At 48.2% G+C, this 20,936-nt stretch overlaps 1 protein-coding gene across 4 annotated transcripts in view; it reads right to left on the bottom strand.

Moving 5' to 3' along the window:
- The window catches only part of NRP1 (neuropilin 1), a 168,115-nt gene extending 152,743 nt beyond the window's left edge, over positions 1-15,372 (bottom strand). For 2 of the 4 annotated variants that reach the window (XM_075550316.1, XM_075550318.1), the window contains exons 1-2: positions 14,809-15,371; positions 11,181-11,355 (exon numbers count right to left, since the gene is read on the bottom strand). In XM_075550316.1, the coding sequence (XP_075406431.1) occupies positions 11,181-11,355; positions 14,809-14,881 (248 nt within the window). In that variant the 5' untranslated portion in view covers positions 14,882-15,371. Of the gene's footprint in view, positions 1-11,180; positions 11,356-14,808 lie in introns of all 4 variants that reach the window. The other 2 variants (XM_075550317.1, XM_075550315.1) reach the window with 2 other exon arrangements.
- Between the last annotated feature and the right edge of the window lie 5,564 nt (positions 15,373-20,936).

Genomic DNA, 20,936 nt, shown 5'->3' with positions numbered 1-20,936 from the left:
TTGACATGCCATTAATCTAGGTCTATACATTTCTCGCAGCCTCTTTCCGTGTCTCTAACCAGCCCCCAAAGAATCCTGTGCTCTTCCATTTACACCCTGCAAAATACGTTTCAGGAATGATGATGGCAACAAACGTATAAATATGCTTGATACAATTGATGCATGGATGTTACAGGAGCTATAAGAGCCCCCCAATAAAATGATTTATGAAAAAGGCGACTTTGGTCTCCTGGAAAGACTCAAGACCATGTTCTTTTTAAATGCTCTTTATTTTAAGAAACAAAAATAATCTGATGGAGCCAGATCAGAGCTGTAGGGCAGATGGGTTAGGCTGTCAACAAAATTTTCCTAGGATATTCCTTGCTCTGCTCAAAGAATGAGCAGGGGCATGGCTGTAAAAAGCTCTTTGATGCAGCTGCCTTGGCCTTTTTCTCACCGAGGTGGTTTTCAATTTTTGTGCAAGTTTTCATAATAAAGTCCATCATTATCCTGTGTCCTTTGGGAACACCTATCAGTGTTGCCCCTCTAGCCCCAGGAACCCTGGTGGCATAGTGGTTACATGTTGGGCTGCTCATGGGAAGGCCAGCAGTTTGAAACCACCAGCTGCTTCCTGGGAGAAAGATAGGGCTTGTTATTCGCATAAAGAGTAACCGTTTCTGAAACCCACTGGGGGCATTTCTACCCTGTCCTAGAGGGTCGGGAATGGTCAGAACTGACTAGATAGCAGTGAGTGAGAACCTTCAAAATCAGTCGCCATAACTTTCTGAGTTGCCCTTCCTGCTTGGAAGCCCATGTTTTCAGGAGACTAAGGCAAGTGTATAACTGAGAGAACTTGTCTGCAGGCATTCACTGATCAAACAGACACATTCAAATGCGCTTTGCTGGGAATTACAGCAGCCATGGAACTGCTAGAACCCAAGTATTACTACTGTTAGATTTGCCTTCATAACTGACTTAATCACTGCCCTGACAGTACCACCCTTCTTTGAAAAATCTCCTAAGAAGTCGGGTTGTGACCCTAAAGACTGGTGCATGCCCTGGCTGCTGCTGGAGATGAATGCAAGAACTTGCATAAGGAGACACCTCGCATCCTCTTTCACCTCCGCCTGGAAGCTCTTCCCATGACACGCCCAATCTATCACAGAAGCAAGCAAGCAACCGCCTCCAACCTGGTTGGCTGCTTGTACAAAGTATCTGCCTCGATAAAAACAAAATACTCGAGAGCATCTGTTTCTTCTCAAAAAACACCCTTCAATTCCTCAGAGGGACCCAGCGCCGGTGCAGACCTTCGCCCCTTAACCCTTACAGAATCACAGTGGAAACGCAATCTGCCTGGGTTTACACACCAGGTAGCTGTGGGAGAGCACAACTTTCCTGGGTTTTGCTGGAGACTAACTATAGGAGTCCTGCTTGGGGAAGAATGAAGGCTCCTTGCCACCAGGCCCTATGATTAAGTACAGGCCCCACCTGTTACCTCATAAGTCCTTTCAGTCTATCTTATAGACGTGCTGCCCTGTTATAAAGCTTGAGGTAAATAGTATGTTTATATGAGCTTTCAGATTTCTAGGAGCCCTGGGGTCGTACCGGTTTATGCGTTGTGCTGCTAGCTGCCAGGTTTGCAGTTCAAAGCCATCAGCCGCTCTGAGGGAGCAAGACCAGGCTTTCTGTACAGGGTGACAGACTCAGAAACCCACAGGGGTCATTCTGCCCTGTCCTTCAGGGGGTCTGGGACTGGGACTCTACTGGATGGCAGTGAGTGAGTTTCTGCGATTTCTAACTCCATAAACCAAAGGAACCAGAATTTGGGTACCCACTCCCTCTCTCCTCGGATTTCCATTTCTCATCAAAGTACAATTTTGATTGAATGAAATTACAAGGTGGTCAAATGTTGTGGCACACAATGTCACAAAGTTTCTGTGTTTTCAATCTGCAGAGTGTAAAAATCGAGCTCTTTTTCTGAATTGATTGTTTTGGGATTTGGAATGCATGAAACATTCCATAGAAGAAAATGACTGCTCCAATAATGATAATAATAATAATAAACCAAAACAACAATGGAAGCTGGTGACCATGTTATGAATAGTCTCTAAATCACAAGGTGCCTCCCAACAAGCCCTCCCCATGAAAAAGGGGCAGGAGAAGAGCTGAGCAGCCGGGCTCATTGAATGGAACTTGTCCATCCCTTAGTGCTGCTTTGGTAAAATGGGAACGACAGGACCCTGCAGTGGTTCAGATACCTAGAGTGATTGACACCGTGGTCTGTACAGTAAACACCAGCCATGATCAGTCCTTTCGGAAACGCCCATGAGCACTGCAATTGTAACACATTCAGAAACACGCGATGGGGTAATACAGACTAATGGAGGTAGACTTTGGCTTTGTGAGGAGAACAGCCACATATAAGGCAAATACTCTCTTAGGTGACTTTGAACTCTTTTAAGGAATTGATAGAAGCCAGAGGATGGGCTCTCCACACCCCTGCCTCTCCTCTTTTGCAGAATTTAGTACAGATCTGAATGAATGTCGTTCATGCTAAGCTATCTGAAAAGACGCTAAATGGCTTCCACCCTCAGGCAGCATAATGGGGTTCGTGAGGTTCATCGCCACTGTGCACTGTGTACCCCTGACCTCATGCCATCTGAGGGACACAGGTCAAGCAACCAGAGAATGGGGAGGACCCCTTTTTTTAAGGTGCTACTTTCTGCCAAGTCACTGACTCCTGCAATCAGGATTGATTACAAACACCCAATTAAGAGGCATTTGGAACCTGATCTGAACACTAATCTTGTCTCTTGTTCTTAATTATCAGCCTTAGATGAATACTACAATTGTGGTTAATTACGTTGATTTTTTTTAGCCTCCTTTGCAAGCGCATGCATGTGTGCACATATATGTTTGTGTATGTGCTGCTGTGCCTGAATGCAAGCATGCATGGAGGTATCAAGTTTTACACGGGAGAGAAAGGGGCTGAGAGTAGGCATGCTGGCTGAAGGCATAGGCCTCACTTGGATCTGTTTTTAAGTGCCTGCTCCCCAAAGTGAAATCTGGTTAGAAATGCCATGCACATGTTGATTCAATTGGATAAGATTTCGACAGACTTTGTCCTTCAGTTTCTCATAAAGGTTGTCCTAAAGGGAAAAACTACAAAAATGCCAAACACAAAACATCTCTGTAATACTCAAAACGCATTACGGTCAAATGCGATTGCTTATAGCAAGAACTAAACAAGAAAATTAATTTTATTCAACACATGGGTTTCTGTTCAAATTAAATCAGTGGTAACGGAAACAAAACAAAGCCAAGGGGAAATAATAGACAATGTTCGGCCTGAGCAATAAGCACGGACGCTGCCGACGGAAGTGACAACACCGGCCAATGGTATTCTGAGTCGGGTTTGTCCTTCCTCAACCAATCATGTTTGTTTGTTTGCTTTCAATCAAATGGAGCTTGGTGGTGGTTCTTCCCTCATGGCGTCCCTGGCGAGTTCGCCACAGAGGAAACCCACGAATGGGAAAAAACTGGACAAAGAAAGCCCAGTGAGAACACCCTGGGTCCACCTGACACCGAAAACGGGCACCAGATTGCACGTTTGTTCATGTTAACATAGCTGCATCATATGCAACAAATATAAGCTATTGTCACAGGAGCTACTGGAACATGCTTTCAAATACTCCAGTGACATATCTGATTAGGACAGGAGCAGGAGGGGTTGTGGTTTATTCCTATCTCCAATCTAAAGCATCTCACTGGCTCCATTCAAAGGATAATACATGTAGACTGTTAACGCTGGAGTAGGCTACTTTTACATGATGTTGGAATTGGAAGCATGGAATCACATCACTCGGGACAGGGGGAGGGTGAGATGATTCACAGTGGGTCTAAGGGGGCTTTCATGAAGCTGGGAAATGCTTCTTGAGTGGTTGCGTGAATGTGTTTACAAAATGCCACCAAACCCTATCCTTGTAGTTTGTGTGTTGAACTAGATTCACCTTATGTTTTCAGAAAGATGTATCCATTTCTAAATTTCATGTAGAAACTAAAGACACATTTTGATTTAAAACATCAACTGTTTTCCATAAACCAAGGAGTTTGGTTTGTTTGTTTTGGTTTTTTTGTTTTTTTTGGTATAGTTGATTTGGCCAAATGATGCTCTAAACACAAGGCGAAGGCCCTTGAGGGTCACAGTGGTTGATACACTTGGCTGCGGACAGAAAGGTTGGAGGAGGAGTCCATTCGGAGATTCCTGGGACCAAAGGCCTGGTGCTCTACTTCGAACGTCTGCAACTGCACAATCAACGAGCACAGCACTGCGCTGGGGCGCACAGGTCACCATGAGTTAGAAGCGACTCAAGGGGTGCTAAATGCTCTACAAGACTTCCACTCAAGTAAGACAAGGGGAGCACTCGCCTCGGGCACAGCGCCCACGATGGCGATGATGGCAACATCTTTTTTTTTTTTTTTACATTTTATTAGGGGCTCATACAACTCTTATCACAATCCATACATATACATACATCAATTGTATAAAGCACATCCGTACATTCTTTGCCCTAATCATTTTCAAAGCATCTGCTCTCCACTTAAGCCCTTTGCATCAGGTCCTCTTTTTTCCCCTCCCTCCCCGCTCCCCCCTCCCTCGTGAGCCCTTGATAATTTATAGATTGTTATTTTGTCACATCTTGCCCTATCCGGTGTCTCCCTTCCCCCCCTTCTCTGCCGTCCATCTCCCAGGGAGGAGGTCACATGTGGATCCTTGTAATCAGTTTCCCCTTTCCAACCCACTCCCCTCCACTCTCCCAGCATCGCCCCTCACACCCTTGGTCCTGAAGGTATCATCCACCCTGGATTCCCTGTGCCTCCAGCCCCCATATGCACCAGTGTACAACCTCTGCCCTATCCAGTCCTGCAAGGTAGAATTTGGATCATGGCAGTTGGGGGGAGGAAGCATCCAGGATCTGGGGGAAAGCTGTGTTCTTCATCGGTACTATATCGCACCCTAACTGACCCATCTCCTCTCCTAAACCCCTCTGTGAGGGGATCTCCAATGGCCGACACATGGGCCTTGGGTCTCCACTCTGCTCTTCCCCCTTCATTCAATATGGTATATATATTCTTTTAATTTTTTTTGCATGATGCCTTATACCTGGTCCCTTTGGCACCTCGTGATCGCACAGGCTGGTGTGCTTCTTCCATGTGGGCTTTATTGCTTCTGAGCTAGATGGCCTTCAAGCCTTTAAGACCCCAGACACTATCACTTTTGATAGTCAGGCACCATCAGCTTTCTTCGATGGCAACATCTTTAAAGAAAGTTTCGACAGTCTTGGAGACACCAACCACTAAACGTGGCCGCCTCGAATAGCCAAGAAATCACTAAGTTAATTTTACAGGAACCATCCGATGTGAGAAATGAAGCCATTTGTCTTCTATGAAAATCAATGACATTAGCAGTGCTGCAAAGTTGATATGAATTCAGGCCATCTGGAAAGTGTTTGTGGTTTAGTCTGACAGGCCCCTCCCACTAAAAAAATAACAAAACAAAAAAACCTCTCGAATTTCATTTCTATTTAATTATTATGACCCCCATGATTCTGCTTCATTGGCTGCTACAAGACTGAAACCTGCCACTGAATACTTTTAACTGGGGGGGGTGGTGGGGGGGACTACATCCATTGTTAGTTACACAAGGCTGTGTCTACAATCTCAAGCAGACTGGACAGGACTCTACGTCGCCAGCCTAGGGTCTTAGTTAAGTCCTGTACTGGAGCCTTGTCAAATCAGACCCTGGACTCTGGAACGTGTGTGTCACGGGAAGACCACGACTGTACTTCCCCCCCCCCAACCCCCCCCCCCCCCCCCCCGCCCCACTACCACCTTTTAAGGCTCCTTTTTCTGGAGCTTCACGTTCATTTTAATTTTTTTTAATGTTTTTAACCCAATGTCTGTGAAGTTTTTATTGCTCCCCAGATGATGACACGTGATCTGAATGTAACCACACACCTCTGTGCTCAGCAGTATTTGTCACAAACCATTATAAATTATCATGCTGATAGTTTGCATGGCTGGGAACCCGGAAAAGTTCCATAAATTCTAACTACTGTATCAATGACATTCTTGTTTATTGTACAGATATAAAGTTTTATGAGTTTCGAGATGTCTGCCTTCCCACTGAAAGTCGCTGGAGGGGCGCAAGGACCAATGAACTCAACGCAAATCCTTGAAAACGCTCACAACGCAGGCTGAACATCACTGCCGGGGAAACACGCAGTGGATCGCTTTTCTCTCTGTCATTTCTTCTACTAACTGGGTTTGAACACTCGCCAAGGGATTCTGGTGGTGTCAAAGGGAAAATTCACCATTCCTTCCACACCCCCAGAACGGTCTTCTCCTCTTAGCACATGCTCTAGCCCCCTCATATATATCACACGGCAATACAAGCAGAGCATACATCTGGCCAGACATCATAGCTGCGTGCTACCCCCAAAGACAGATGCTCTACTGCTCTGCTGAGTGATTTATAGCCTACTTTGTTCGGTAAAATAACTGAGGGGGAAAGATACTTTTGGTGCCTATCTGTCATGAAGGCTTGCTTGCTCAGTGGCGGAATAAGCACACTACACACTGAGGCATTTTTACAAATATCAGGCACAATCCACACATGTATTTTCCCCAGGGAAACACTTTCCCTACCCTGTAATTCAAGCCAACCTCCAAACTGCCTGCCATCGGGTGGATTCTGACTCAGCGGGACCCTGTAAGGCAGGGCAGAACCACCGCCGTGGGATTCTGAGTCGGTAACTGCTGGAGGAGCTGGACGTTTCCTTTTTCTCTCCTGTCACAGCTGGTGGTGTCAAAGTGCTGATCTTGCGGTCAGCAGCCCAGTGCAGGACCCCAAGGCCACCAGGGGACCTGCCTTTGCTAGCCACTGACAGATGCTGAAACTTAGCATCTATTCACATGAGAAGGCCTGATTGTGAACATTCTTGTAGATTGCTGAAGTTGTGCGGTGATTGTTAACCCATTTCTAAATAAGAAAACATTAAAAAATATATTTCTTACCATAACTGCTTGGCTGGTCTATTTAATGCTCCCTACAAAAGAAATGACATACTCAAGCTGACTGACTGCTGCCCAATAAGCAAATGTACTAAGAAATTGATTTTTTTTAGCTTTCACATGATGAAAGTGAACTGTACACACGGAAATCACCAGTTGAATACTGAGTTTTCAGAGAAACTGCAGGCAGGCTGTAGTATATGGGGATCCAATATACTGAGTTTGACATAGGTCTAGTTTCATATGTCCAAATACTCTACCCATGAGCAGCTTGTTGAGATATCATAATCTCATGACAGCTCATTTTAAGGAGCGCTTTCAACTTTTTAAAGGACCTGCATGCCTCTAACCTTGCTTTAGCCTAACAGCCACTCTCTGACATAGGCTCAGCAAATCTTCCTCCAAGCCAGTAGGGTGATCATATAGCTGGACAGGGCATGACAGAAGATGTCTTAAGGTTAATCGTTTATTCCTAGTAGTGATAACGAAAAGCTTGCCAATTTTCTGGTTTGATACCATCTCAAATCCACTTTGGGCAATATCCTGACCTAGGTTAAAACTGAAACAAAACAAATCCCTGTGATTGGTTTGGTTTGGGTAGGCCACCACTACAGATCTTTGAAATCTATGAATTTGATTTTCAAAGAGTTTCTGGTGTTTTCCATTTTCCTAGAGCCGTGGTTTCCCACCTTCCTAATGCTGCAGCGCTTTCATACAGTTCCTCATGTGGTGGTGACCCCCCAACCACAACATTATTTTCGTTGTTACTTCATCACTGTCATTTTGCTACTGCTATGAAGTGGGCGGCCCCTGTGAAAGGGTCATTCGACCCCCAAAGGCGTCGCGACCCACAGGTTGCGAACCGCAGCCCTAGAGAGTTCTAGCCACCTGCAGATTTTAAAGCGCTGGATTCCCCTCCCACCCTCAAGAATCCACAGCCCACCCCCCAGAGTCTGAGCCTCCTCCCAGTGACCCTGGAAGGATGAAGGGCGCTCCTCCTCGGGAGGGTGCCCAAGACTGTAAAGCGTTAGGGGACAGGCAGTCTTCTTTCTCCCCCCAGGAGCAGCTCATGAGTTTGAACCACTGCACTTCTGGCCCAGTCTACAGCACCACCTTCACCTTAATAGACGGAGGGGAGCCTTGTACCGTATTTATCGCACATCAAGTAGAACCTCTTACAGCAATGCCTAAAGGGTCTCTGCATATGTCCAGCAGCCTGCAGAGACAGTTAAGTCAAGTTGCATGTTGGTTTTCCTCTATCTTTTTGGAATGTTTCACAGATATCCTATAGTGGGATTTCAGAGCATGCTAAAAGATACATTCCGCCGGTATAACCTCCCTTTGATTTCCCAGGTGACCATTTCAAAGCAGGGCAGGGGGTGGCAAATTCACCCAGAATAAATCCTCAGTTGCCAATGATTATGAACTACTTTTATGTAGCATTATAAAACAAACAATCAAAACAAGCCTTGCTGTCATAATTATCCAGAGAAAAGGAGGCGCTCTGCTCCTATAGAGTTAGAGTCTAGGCAACCCAGAGAGGCAGTTCTGTCCTGTCCTAGAGTTTCCATGAGTCCGAACTGATACGATGGCAGTGAGTTTGGTTACAATTACAAAAACAAACAATCTTCTTGGGCATATAACAGTCTCTTCCTATACACTGTAATATTATTTTCCTGATAAACCTACAAACACAACTGAACTGAAAAGATACTCTCTCAACCATCCCTCTTTCTCTTACTTCACACCGCTTTATGGCAAACCATGACTGTATTTAGGGCTGTTAATGTTTTACACATATTAACTCATTCAATTGGGTTCCTCTTGTGAACTTCTGTTCTGGTGGTATGTCAGAGCTGGCTTGTACCCACTCCCAAGAGCAAACTATGCCAATGGCTTCCCGGTTCCATGTATGGAGAAATCACCTTGGTAGTTTGGAATTGGCCACAGGGGGACTATTGACACCATGGAAATCTGCAAACAGTCCATGTCAGGATTTTACACCCCACGCCCCCCACCAAGAGAGTCAGTGGTCACACAGTTACCAGCACACCATGGTTGGTTAATAACTAGTAACTCTTCTAGATTCTCTGTTATGTTATATACATGCATGGTCATAATTTACTGATTAGGTGATAAGAAACATGAATTTATTGAAATCTAATAGCACCTTCTGTTTTGGAATCATGTCATTCCTGGAAAATACTTCCCAGCAATTTAAGCATTATCAGTGAGTCAAAATTTAAAATCAAATAGAGCAAAGGTGAGAACAGGTCTCCAGGCTACAAGGAGGGTTGACCCTGTGCCCACAACCATACAGAATTCAGAGGAAGCAAATGTACAAGGATCCCCCCCACCGCCCGACTTCTATCAGTCACTGAGACACTCTTAACAGCAAGTCCCACAAGTGATTAAAAAGTCAATCCAATGCCCTCAAGCATTTCTGAATCACAGAACCAAGATGACATCAAAATTGACTTAACGTTGTGGCGCTGTCATAGATACGGATCATTTGGAAATTGACCATCAGCAAGGCCCCTGGTGGCACAGTGGTTCAAGTGCTCAGCTGTGAACAGTGGTAAGATCAGGGATTCAAACACACCAGCAGCTGGTTGGGAGAGAGATGCTGCTATAGCCGTCTAACACAGCCTCAGGATTACAGCCTTGGAAACCCTGTCAGGGGGAGGGGGGCCGTCCAACTCTGCCCCAGGGGCTCACCATGAGAGGGAATCCACTCCATGGCCCTCTGTGACCTTGTGCTGGAAACCACACGGATGAAGTGACCAGATGACTGCATTTCCCGACCAGGAGATTTCTACCTCACCAAGGCGACAAGTTGCTGAGCACTTTCTACAGGTGGGGGTGTCAGCATGGGATTCTGTTCTTCGCCCAATGGGTGATGGTTTACATATGGAGAGAGGATATCTTTTATAATGACTGCATCTGCCTAATAATGTTCTAACCAATGGGGGTTGTAGCCTACATGGATGGTATACCAAATTTACCACTTGTAACACCTGTGGAAACACATCCTTCCTCCAGAAACACTATAAATTTGACATTCAAGTAGACCGTTTCCCTTTAATAAAGAGACGGCTATTGGGGTCTGAACCCGCCACACCATGAGGGCAATGGTGAGGATAACATGGAGACAAGGGGTCGGTGTGGCATCAGAGAAAGAAGAGCAAGTGTGGTGTGGACGACAGATTTGGAAGAGAACACTCATTTTCTGTCACCATGGAAAACAAAACCTCTACACTTGTTCTTGGATGGAACCTGAAGAGATGGGATTTGGACTGTCCCTGACCCTAAGGATGCTCACAGTCCGCTGAGGTCATCACGGCTCTGAGGCGATCTCTGACAGTGACAGCAATGAGAGCAACTTCATAGAAAATAAAAACCCAGCATCGTTTGATAATTAATCATTGAACAAGAGAGATACGCTGATGGACACAGATGGATTTAAAAAAAAAAAACCAACCTGGTACACACTTGCCATTGTATTCACTGTGCATTAGAATCTAACTTTTAGAATTTCCCATAAAAGTCACAATCAATTGTCACATCTTCCATAAAAGCCTCTATCAATAATCACTGTAACAAATGATTTTGAACCACACCTATGTGCCTATATGCCTTCCTTTTATTCAACGACCATTTGTGTGTTCTATGTAAAACTCCAGAAGACAGTTCATAAATCATGGAAGGTGCCACAAATTTATTAAAACTAGCCAACCTCTCCAGCTGTGGATAAGCTATGTTAGTGGCCCACAAGTATTAATAAAAACGGAGGCAAGGTTTCTGGGTTGTTGTTTTTTTTTTATCTTCCCAGGAAAGCAAAAATAAAATAAGCATCTCAGTCTTAACAAACCCTAAGTGTTAACAGGAAAAGGAGTATGAAAGATTACACATTTAAATATAATCTTCCTAGTTTGGGGAGCTCAGAAATCACTTAACATAATTTAATTTCCAAACCATTGACATATGAGCTGCCCTAGACTGGAGTCCCCCCTGGATCCATTTATACTCGCTACTGTGCATAGGCCTACCACCACTCCCCACCCCCATAGACATCTATGACCACTAGATGGTGCTGTGGTGCCCTGTTCAAATAAGGTCTCACTTACTTGCAGTCTCTGTCCTCCAAATCGAAGTGGGGGTTGAAGTTGATCATAATTCTCTGGTACTGGTCTGGAGCCTGAATCAGCCATTCACATTTTTCACTTGGCTGATAATTGTAAGGATAGCCAGGAGATGTAAGATACCCAGGGTTTTCAATCTTTATAGACTCACCACATTTATCTGCAATAAAAACAACAATTTAGCAGGTCTCTCCCATATATCCAGGGAGGTCGTCTAGCTACATATAGAAATTGCCAGATATCAAATATCCCATAACTTCTCTTCAAGGGAACTCCTAGAGGCCTCCACTGGTCCTTAAAATGACACAAACCAATCTTTGATCTCCGTACATCTGCACAGGAAGCCTGGCCTAAGGAGATCTGAGAGGACTCTGGACCTCTGCCCCAACCTCAAAAGTTCCTTCCTAAGGAGAAGGTCCTCCAGCATTAAAGACTTTAAATCCCCTCAATTGATGTTAACATGGCCCCCAGGGAGCTTCTGCTTGACTTAATTATCCCCAAGAAGTGTAATCGCATTAAGTAGCAAGTTCTAAGTGGAAGGTGACTAAAAGATGCTGCTCCACCCCTTGTGTGGCTTTTTGATGACAAGCCTGGTCTATGTCATTGATCAGTGGGGATTGTCTTCCAAGCCCTCCATTGGCTTCAAGCCAAACCTTTTTGTTGTTGTTTATCTGGCCATAAATCTAAGTGATTCTGAGTTATCTCTGCCCTTGGGATCCAGATCAACCAACGGAGAACAAAGTACAGAAGCAGAAATAATTCTGCTTCACTTCTTTAAGTAGTTACTCAGGTTTGGAGACCAGATCCAATAGATGGGGCGGAAAGGAAAATAAATAGCCACATGGCATTCAAGGTGATTACCTCAATGTTGTGGGGGTGTGGGGCAGTTGTGGGGAGTCACTGCAGTGAGGTCTGAGCAGAGGATCTCATGTGGGAAGGCACAGCCTTACTTTCTGGGAAAGGGGAGCTAACTAGTTTGGTACCATCCTTTCCAAACACCCGAATGCTGAAGTCATTCACAGGGAGCCAAATAAACCAGTTGCCCAGGCAGCTCTACTGTTTGGCGTAGATTTTCATTGTCACTCTTTATGATGGATTTCAAATGGGAGCGCCTCAGCTGGAAAGGATGCCACATTTTACTGAGGCTTAATTTGGATCAATAAAAATCCAGTGCGTAAACTCTGTGAGAGGAACAGGTATGCAAGCAGTGAAATATACAAGCCTATCAATCACAAAATTTCTGTAATGGTATATATAGATTTTAATATTGCATCTAATAGATTCCCTGTGGAAAGCGAATGGTGTGCTTTGCTCCCAGCATGAATTTATAAATCTACAGAATTTTATTACAGGAAAACCAGGTCAAATGGAAATGAAAGATGAAGTGCACATCAAAAATGCATAAGGCTACATGCATTACAGAAACCAGTTCCCATAAATTAAAAAGAAGGCAATATACACTGTAGGGTGTTTTTCTCAGCGGCTCGACATTTCTGTGCCTCTCCGTCCAGGGAGCGGTGGTCTTCTACTGATTTCTTTTGGAGGAGCTTTGGATTTGCCAAGAAGATTTGCCAAGCAGAAATGGTGTTGCAAGTGGAGTTCAGAATCTCAGCTAATGATCAAGTTGGCCTCCGTTCTGGGATTCTATTGAGGGACGTGCATGATGTTCAATGTGCAGAGAACTTGGAAAGTGACCCTGTCTCATTAAGTCCCCTCCAGCTCTGTACAAACATCATGGCAGAATCTGGCATCTGTTAGGGCAGTGAAATAAAACAGCACCTCCTCTAGTCACTCAACAGAGTCACTTCAGAGGACATTTAGGTGGACTCGTACCACACCAGAGCCCTTTAATCTGTGACTTCTAAGAAAGTGACAGTGTAATAAGATAATGTGGACTGCTAGACTCCCAGGCTCTGTTAAATCTCTCTAACAGTTGATTAAGAAAGAGCAATTTCTAATGACTCTGGACCATTAGTCCTAAATAAGGTTAATGAATTAATTTAGCAGATGCTGGTACTCAGAGGTGGACATGGTTTTAAGAGGGCCCTGAGTTACAGCTGCTGGTTACAGGGGCATTAACTGGTGCTGGTCCCTTTACAATGTGGCTGGAGCCGGGGGAGCTCACTGGCCAACACTCAGGTTTACAGCATCCCCTACATTCCTCACGGACACATGCACACATTTGTGGAATTCACAATTTAAAGTCTGAGCAATATATATATGTATATATATATATATATATGGGTTTGAAATTCACTTTGTGAATTTAAGCACCTCCCCCACTGTTTTAGCCCCTGCGTTGGCCAGGGCAAAGGGTGGGCTCCTGCAGTTGCCACAGCCTAGCCCGTGCAGTGCATGCTCTTTCAGGTGGGCCAGAATGTGATTTCATGCCCTGTCAGATAATGCAAAGATACCACCACCAAACTCCGGTCCATTAATAAATTGAACTCCACATTCACAATCTTTCGCTCTGTGTGTTCTACTGCCAAGTCTGTCTTCTATCACACGGTGGGGCGCTGGGGAGGGTTTGGGGGCAGGCGGATCTATAGCTCAAATCACAGAACCTCCAGCAAGCATATTTGAGAGAGATTAACTTCCATCATAAAGACGTGATTTAAATTCCTCTTGGTATCAACTCCTCCACTTGCAGTCTCTTATTAAAACAATATACCACTGAAAGAGGTGGCTGCTCTCTGCTTCTAATTACTTTGATGGAAACCCAAGTCAGGCAAGAGTAAATATTTGATCATTAGCTAATAATAATTGCAGAAGACTTACTGTAAAGACAATTTTATACCCTCGCCTACACCCACTTTGCAACAGAAGCCACGCATGCCTACCGCCCGAACACATTCTAAAACACATGATTTGTGATACACAGTACTGTTGATAGCCAGCGCTGTCTTTCACTGGCTTAACCGCGAGTGGTTTGAAAGGCAAAGTGCAAGCTGCAACTAGGCTGGGGACTTCCAGATAGCCTGGCGTCTTACATTGTATATATATCAGAGTCCATAATTGACACTATACCACTTCCATTCAAACTCCACGCGGATTAGGGATAGCCAAGTTACAAGCTTAGGGGCGGAGGGGGGGGAGTCCATCCACCCACAAACCGCTATCTTTCTTTCGCAAGCACCCGCCATTGGAAATAGTTCGGAGGAGCTGCAAGAGAATCAGGAAATTCTCCCGGTAAACTGTTCATTAACTTTTAACTGCCATCAGATTTTTGAAAGGGAGGCTCATCTAATTGCCTTGGGGAGGAAACATTATTAAGATAATTGGAGTGCTGATGGGGGAAAGTAGGCAGCTCCTGCTCCCAATCAAGATCGGAAAGCCCCCCGCAGCCCTCGGACTTCAGGTGGGAGCCAGAGGGCTTGAAAGCCTGTGGCCAGCAATCTAGGTTCCATCTCGCCATTTCTCCACCTGGCTAAAAGTTTCCTTTCCCCAGCCCCCGGGCGGTGGAGGCGGACGGCTCTTCCGGGCGCTGCGCGGCGCGGCAGCTCCGCGTGGGTCCGCTCGGTTCGCCCAGGTGGAAGGCTGAGCCCGCTGAGTCGCCCGCAGCCCGGGAGCCGCGGGCACCGCGCTGTCAGGCGCGCCTCCGCCTGTCACTTACCGTTTCGAAAGGCGCTGGCCAGGGCGAGGGCCAGGGCGAGCGCGGCGCCGAGGAGCGGCCGTCCGCTCTCCATTCTCCCTGCTCCGGATCCCCGGGCAGAAGCCGGCGAAGGAGGTCGGGAGGCAAAAGCGAGTCCAGAGCGTAATCTAAAAAATCCCCAGCGCTCCAAGTCCGCCCAGAGCTGTAAGATCCTCCAGCCCGTCTTGGAGAAAGGAAAGCCGCCAGGCAGGCAGTGCCTTGATGCGAGAAAAACGCTTCTCTTTTTGTGTCTCAAGTCGCCTGCATCCTGTCCTTTAGCTCCGGCTTCCTCTGCCTTTTCCCACACTTGTTCCTCTTCCAGAAGCCACTGCCCCAGCCATGTCTCAAAAAAAAAAAAAAAAAAAAAAAAAGCGGGGGTTGGGAGGGGGAGGAGTGAGGTAGGGAAACACACACCACAGCCAATTTCCAGAACAGGGGAAAAAAATCCAGATTGTCTCTGGACCCGTCGAGCCGAGGAGCTGGCGCCCAAGGGAGGTCCGGGGTGTCTGCGAGCAGGAGAGGAGCGAGCAGTGAAAAGATGAGCCGGAGACGAGAGAGGAGTTTCACCAACTGCACCCTCGCCGCCCCCCCCTTTCCGCCCTCCCCCTCCTCTCCCCTCCCCTCCCCTCCGAGGGCCCTTCCCTCCTTCCTCCCTCCCCTCTCTGCGCACGAGCTCGCCAGTAATTGCCTGACAGGAGACGGGGAGGAACTCGTGTGCCCTCCCTGTGCTTTCCTCGGCCGTCTGTCCGTCTCTCTCGGAGGCCCTGCAGGGATCTCCCCCCGAAGGAGAGAGCTACGGGTCGGCGGCGCGGAAGGCGTGTGTCGGGGACGGGGAAGCTCTGGCCTGGTGTCCCCGAGCCGGCCGCGCGGGGCTAGCCTCCCTTGGCCGGTCTCGCGTGGGCACCTAGGGGCGCGGGCGAGGCGGGCGAGGCGGCCAGGACTCGGTCGCTGCGACGGGCGGCGCGCCCGGGAGGTGGCGGCGGCTCGAGGCAACTCCGAGTACCGGGGCTGGCCCGGGGCGCGGCTTCTGCGCTCGGAGCCCGGCCGCCGGGGCCGCGCGGCCGGGGCCCTGGCCTCCGCACCTGGCCAGCCCGAGCCCCGGGGTTGGGAGGAGCCGGCCGGCCGCCGTCGCTCGGCTTCAGGGCCGGCCGACCCGAGGCGCCCAGCCCGGCTGGCGCGGGGGGAACGCGCCGCGCCCCGGCAGAGGGGCGGTCGCCTCGGTGCCACGTCCGGCCGAGTCCAGCCGCTCCAGCGGGAGTGGCCGCCTTCGGAGACTTCTCCTTGGGGGTCCCGGGAAAGCCAGCGGGGTGGGGGACGCTTCTAGCCAGAGACCAACTGCCGCCCCACCCCGCCGAGCCTTGCGGCTCTGAACTTGGGTGCTGGGCGACTTGGGGGCCAGGGCCCCTTGCTTGTCTGCCACCCTGGGGAGGACTCTGGCCTGGGCCCCCCCCCCCGGGCGCCGGCTCCCCGCAACAGGTAATGGCTCCAGCTGCTCCTAGGGCTTCCGAGTGCCCCCGGAGACGCGTCCTCCCGGTCCTTGGACGCTCCCCAGTCCCACCCCCGGGGGCTCCCCAGCCTGAAGGCTGAAGTGCGGCTGCGGAGACCAATGTCAAGGACCTCCTAGGGAAACACACAGGTTTCCCTTAGGGATCCAGCCCGGTGGAGCGGCCAGTTGGTGGACGGGGTGAAACATTCTTTCCCCAGCTGGGCACGGCGTTTCTTTGCACACGCCCCCCAAGGCTGAGCCTGCTTCCTACCTGGCGCAAAGAGCCGGCCCAGGAGGCGCAGGAAGGCGGGCCGGGCGACCCGGGTCTCAGGTTTGAGCCGCTGGACTAGGGGAGGGCGCGGAGCCGGGCAGTCCTGGCGCGCCCGCCCGAGGCGCGGGTTTCGCGTGGGCAGCTCGCTGGGCGAGGTGACGCGCGTCCCCTCTGGGCGCAGGCGGGCACCGTGCCCGCACTCGTGGCCACTTTCTGGCTCCCAGCGTTTTCTTTCCCAAGTCTGCCTTCTTGGCCCACCCGCGTCTGCGGAGCGCCAGCCCCCGAGCTGGGGACGCCGCCACCTCCACGCCTCCAGCCCACGCCGCCGTCTCCAAAGCGCCTCCTTTCCCCTGCCAGGGTCCTCCTCCCCGCGTCGCGAACCCCTGGGAGACGCTCCGAGGGAGACAGCTGCGGGCTGGCAAGGGGACACTGAACCCTGGCGAGTCAAATACATGGGTCCTGGGGTCAGCACCCGGCCGGACCTGCGGGTCTCCCTGCGCCTTGGGCCGCCAGGCTGCGAAGGCTGCAAGCCGCGCCCAGCGCCCAGAGCCCAGCGCGGAGTCCTTGGGGAAGGAGCGCTCTCGGGCAGTGGAAACCCAGGAGCTCCGCTCCCGCGGTGCGGCGCCACCTCCCCGCCTTCTCCGCGCAGAGCTCCTGCCGCCTGTCCCCATCCCCAAGAGCATGGGGCCAGAGGCAGCATCCGATTGGGGGTCACCCTGAGCGACCTTAGTCCAGGGCTCAGAAGGATCCGATCTGTTCACAGAAAAGGGGTACCGTGAGGCTGCAGGGTCTGGGGGCGTCCGGGGGCGTCCAAGTTACATACAATCACCTCCTTCCCAGTGGGGCTTGGGCCGCGGCACCCGCCCCAGGGAGCCAGTCCGGACTTTTGGCGCCCAGGCGGGGTGAGCTAGGGGGCACCCGCGGGAGACTGGTGCCTTGTTGTGTTTAGAAAACGGCCGCCAATGACTCTTCCTCCTTAGCTGCTGAGTGTGCATTTCCCAGCCTGCACTCCAAGGGCAAGGCAGAGTCACCGGATCCTGCATCATAAGGGGATTGGGAAGCTCGCCCACCAGGACCTCGCCCAAGTGAGGGTTGGTGGGAGATGGTCCCAGGAGCCTCTCTTGGGGGGTGGGCTCCTCCTGCGCGTCAAGGCTCAGAGAACGCCTGTCTCCCTTCCTTCTCACCAGCACTAGCACTTATGCCGGCCTTTCTCCAATTCCCTAATACGGCATGCAGTGCACACTCTGGGGGAAAATATCATAGTTAAGTTCTGCCACCGATTATCCTGGCCGTAGCTGATTTGAGCCTTTTCTATATGCCTTCGTTTCCACGCACAGAACCGGCTAATAGAACTCCACCACACTGATTGATCATTGCCCGCTAGTGGGTTGGGGCAGAGCAAATTGTTGCTGCTAACAACCTCTTTCCGCAGCTCTTGTATTTATTCCCTAAGACGACGTGCTAGAAAAGGGTCCGTTTTAGACTGCTGCAATTTCCCAGCAAGGGAGGTAGACCAACCTTTAGAGAAGAATAAGTGATAGACAGAGGAAGAATCTGGCAAGGTGCCTAGGTTGATTTCATTTTGGTCTCATGAACACATCACTCTTTCCCGACATCGCAAATCCCCAGACTGGATAGGACCCACTTCCACTGAAGGGAAGATTCATCGACCTCACACTCAGAATGCTGTGCTGAGACCCTCGATCAGCAATATTCAGTCCCAATGACTTGTACTCCGGGGCTGTTGCAGGAATCTCCCCAGGAAGGCTAGAACTGTGGCCTCTCATTAAGAAGAAGATGGGGTGGTAAAAGCTTTGTTCCTTTCATCACGCTTTCATCAATTTGTCAGAAATAAGATGAAATCCATGGCTCCCCAAAGGCCATTTGAGCCACTAACTCCTTTACAGGATTACAAGTTGATGAAATGATGGAGATTCAGGTTGGTTTCTCAAAATTCTATCCTGTCTGGCTTAGTCAAAATTTTAAAAGCATCAAGTCCACACATTGGAAAATCAGTAGAACGATGTATTTTTAGTAGGATCTAACTATTCTGATCTGCGGGTTAGGTGTTGGCCTACTAATCACAAGGTTGGCCATTTCAACCTAACAGACACTCCGGTGAGGCTGTCTCCTCCCATAAAGATTTCTAGTCTCAGAAGCTCTATTACGGGTCACACCCATGGCAGTGAGTGGGTAACTGGGTTAGTCTGCGTAAATTAGGGAAACAAATCCACAGAAACTCATATAAGAGAAAGTTTTATCTAAAGGGTAAGTGTACATTAAGAAAGCATCCCAACCCAGTGCTGCCCAACATTAGCCTATATGTCTGACACCGATTTACAAAGTCCTCCTCGATCTCATAAAACGCACACAATGACACCGGCTGCAGGAGGAGAGCCGAATCAGTGAGCATGTCAGCATCTCAGAGCTGGATGGGGTCCCCCCACGCAGCTGCTCCAACAGCCAGGGCTGCAACAGGGTAGGTCCATGTGGCTTCTCCCCAGGGATGTCTCACAGGAAATGAGCCTTGCCAGCTGAAGCAGGGAACTGGCTAAGGCAGCTGCACCTTGGTTTGACCATCACTAATCAAGAGACCAAAGAACAAGAAAGGCGAGGCTCACCGAGGCATTGATCTCTCTGCCCTTCAATTAACCCCACATGTATTTATTGGCCAGGTTGGCACAATAACCTTAACTATCTCAAAAACCTTCACTTGAGACATAAAGTGGAAGAAATGAAACTGGATTACTATTTAGAATTGGAATATAAATTTATTATTATTTAACTAATTCGGTTACAAGTGGACATGTCTTTTGGATCCCAGTGATACCTCCCTGATTTGTATGGTTAGAGGGAGGAAGGAATTAAACAAACAAATCTTCATTTTGTGATGCTTAATTGTTGGCCTTTAAAAACCTACCTTGGAAGTTCTCCAAGTATTAGAGCAAAAGTAACCATCAAAAATTTTAAGCGAAAGCTATAATAACATGTTTGTCATACAGTACATCTCGTAATATGATTCAAAGGAAAAAATGTCAGCTTTTGACTCATGTTGGTGGATCCTAGACATTTTGTTTGTGGTAGAGGTCGGCTTAGTATATGAGCACTAATATTTGTTGTAGGGAATAATCTCATTATTTTGTCTTACTGGAAATACTTTTCAATTAGGACAGTTAAAATAATAACAACAATATAACATCAAAGCAATAAGAATATTACTATTATCCTCAGGTGCCATGGAGTTAGTGCTGACTCACAGCGAATCTTCATAGAACAAAGCACTCTCAGTCTGAGTCGTCAACACAATGTGAGCCCACTGTTACAGCCCCTCTGCCCATTCCTTTCCTGGAGGGTCCAGAGAGTTGTGATACTGGGAGGGTGGAAGGAAGGTGGGGTGGAAAGGGGGAACAGATGACAGCCATCTACATATAACCTCCCTGGGGGATGGACAACAAAAAAGTGGTTGGAGGGAGACGTCGGACAGTGTAAGATATGACAATAATAATTTGTACATTATCAAGGGTTCATGAGGGACAGGGGAGCGGGGAGGGAGGGGAAAAACGAGGAGCTAATACCAAGGGCTCAAGTAGAAAGCAAATGTTTTGAGAACGATGATGGCAACAAATGTACAAATGTACTTGACACAATGGATGTATGTGTGGATTATGATAAGAATTGTATGAGCCCCCAATAAAATGATTAAAAAAAAAACCCTTACTGCCATCAAGTCAATTCTGACTCAGTGACTCAGTAGGAAAGATCCTGTAGGACAGGGTAGAACTGCCCTTGTAGGTTTCCCACACAGAAACTCTTATGGAAAGAGAAAGCCTCATCTTTTTCCCACAGAGGAGCTAGTGGTTTTGAAGTGCTGACTTTGTGGTTAGCAGCCCGATGCATAACCACTAAGCCACCAGAGCTCTTGGCCTCCCCCCGCCCCCATTATGTTCTTTTCCAGGGACTGGTCTTTCCTGATAACATGGCCTAAATATGTGACACAAAGTCTCCATTGTAGGCTCTGAGGAGCATATTGACTGTACCCACTCAGATCTGTTCCGTCTTCTGACAGCCCACATTACATTTCCGATTCTTCACAAACACAACTTAAAAGCATACATGTTTCTGATTTCCAGTGTTCACCTGCTTATGGAACCATTAAAAATGCCATGGCTCCAATCTAGTGAGCCTCAGTTCAGTGGTATCTTTGTTTTAAAACACTTTTAAGAAGTCTTTTGCCATGTACATATGTGAATATACTTCTGATTATGAGGGAAATAGACCTTTGTGCATATATTTATAGGTTTAGTAGTAGGGTAGCAGGTGGACATTGGGCCTCCTCGTGCGTATTCCCTTAAT

This window comes from Tenrec ecaudatus, chromosome 5, assembly GCF_050624435.1.
Source record: "Tenrec ecaudatus isolate mTenEca1 chromosome 5, mTenEca1.hap1, whole genome shotgun sequence".
Classification (NCBI taxonomy): Eukaryota; Metazoa; Chordata; class Mammalia; order Afrosoricida; family Tenrecidae; genus Tenrec; species Tenrec ecaudatus.
The sequence above is the reverse complement of the archived record's forward strand: the minus strand, read 5'-3'. Positions and strand labels throughout refer to the sequence as shown.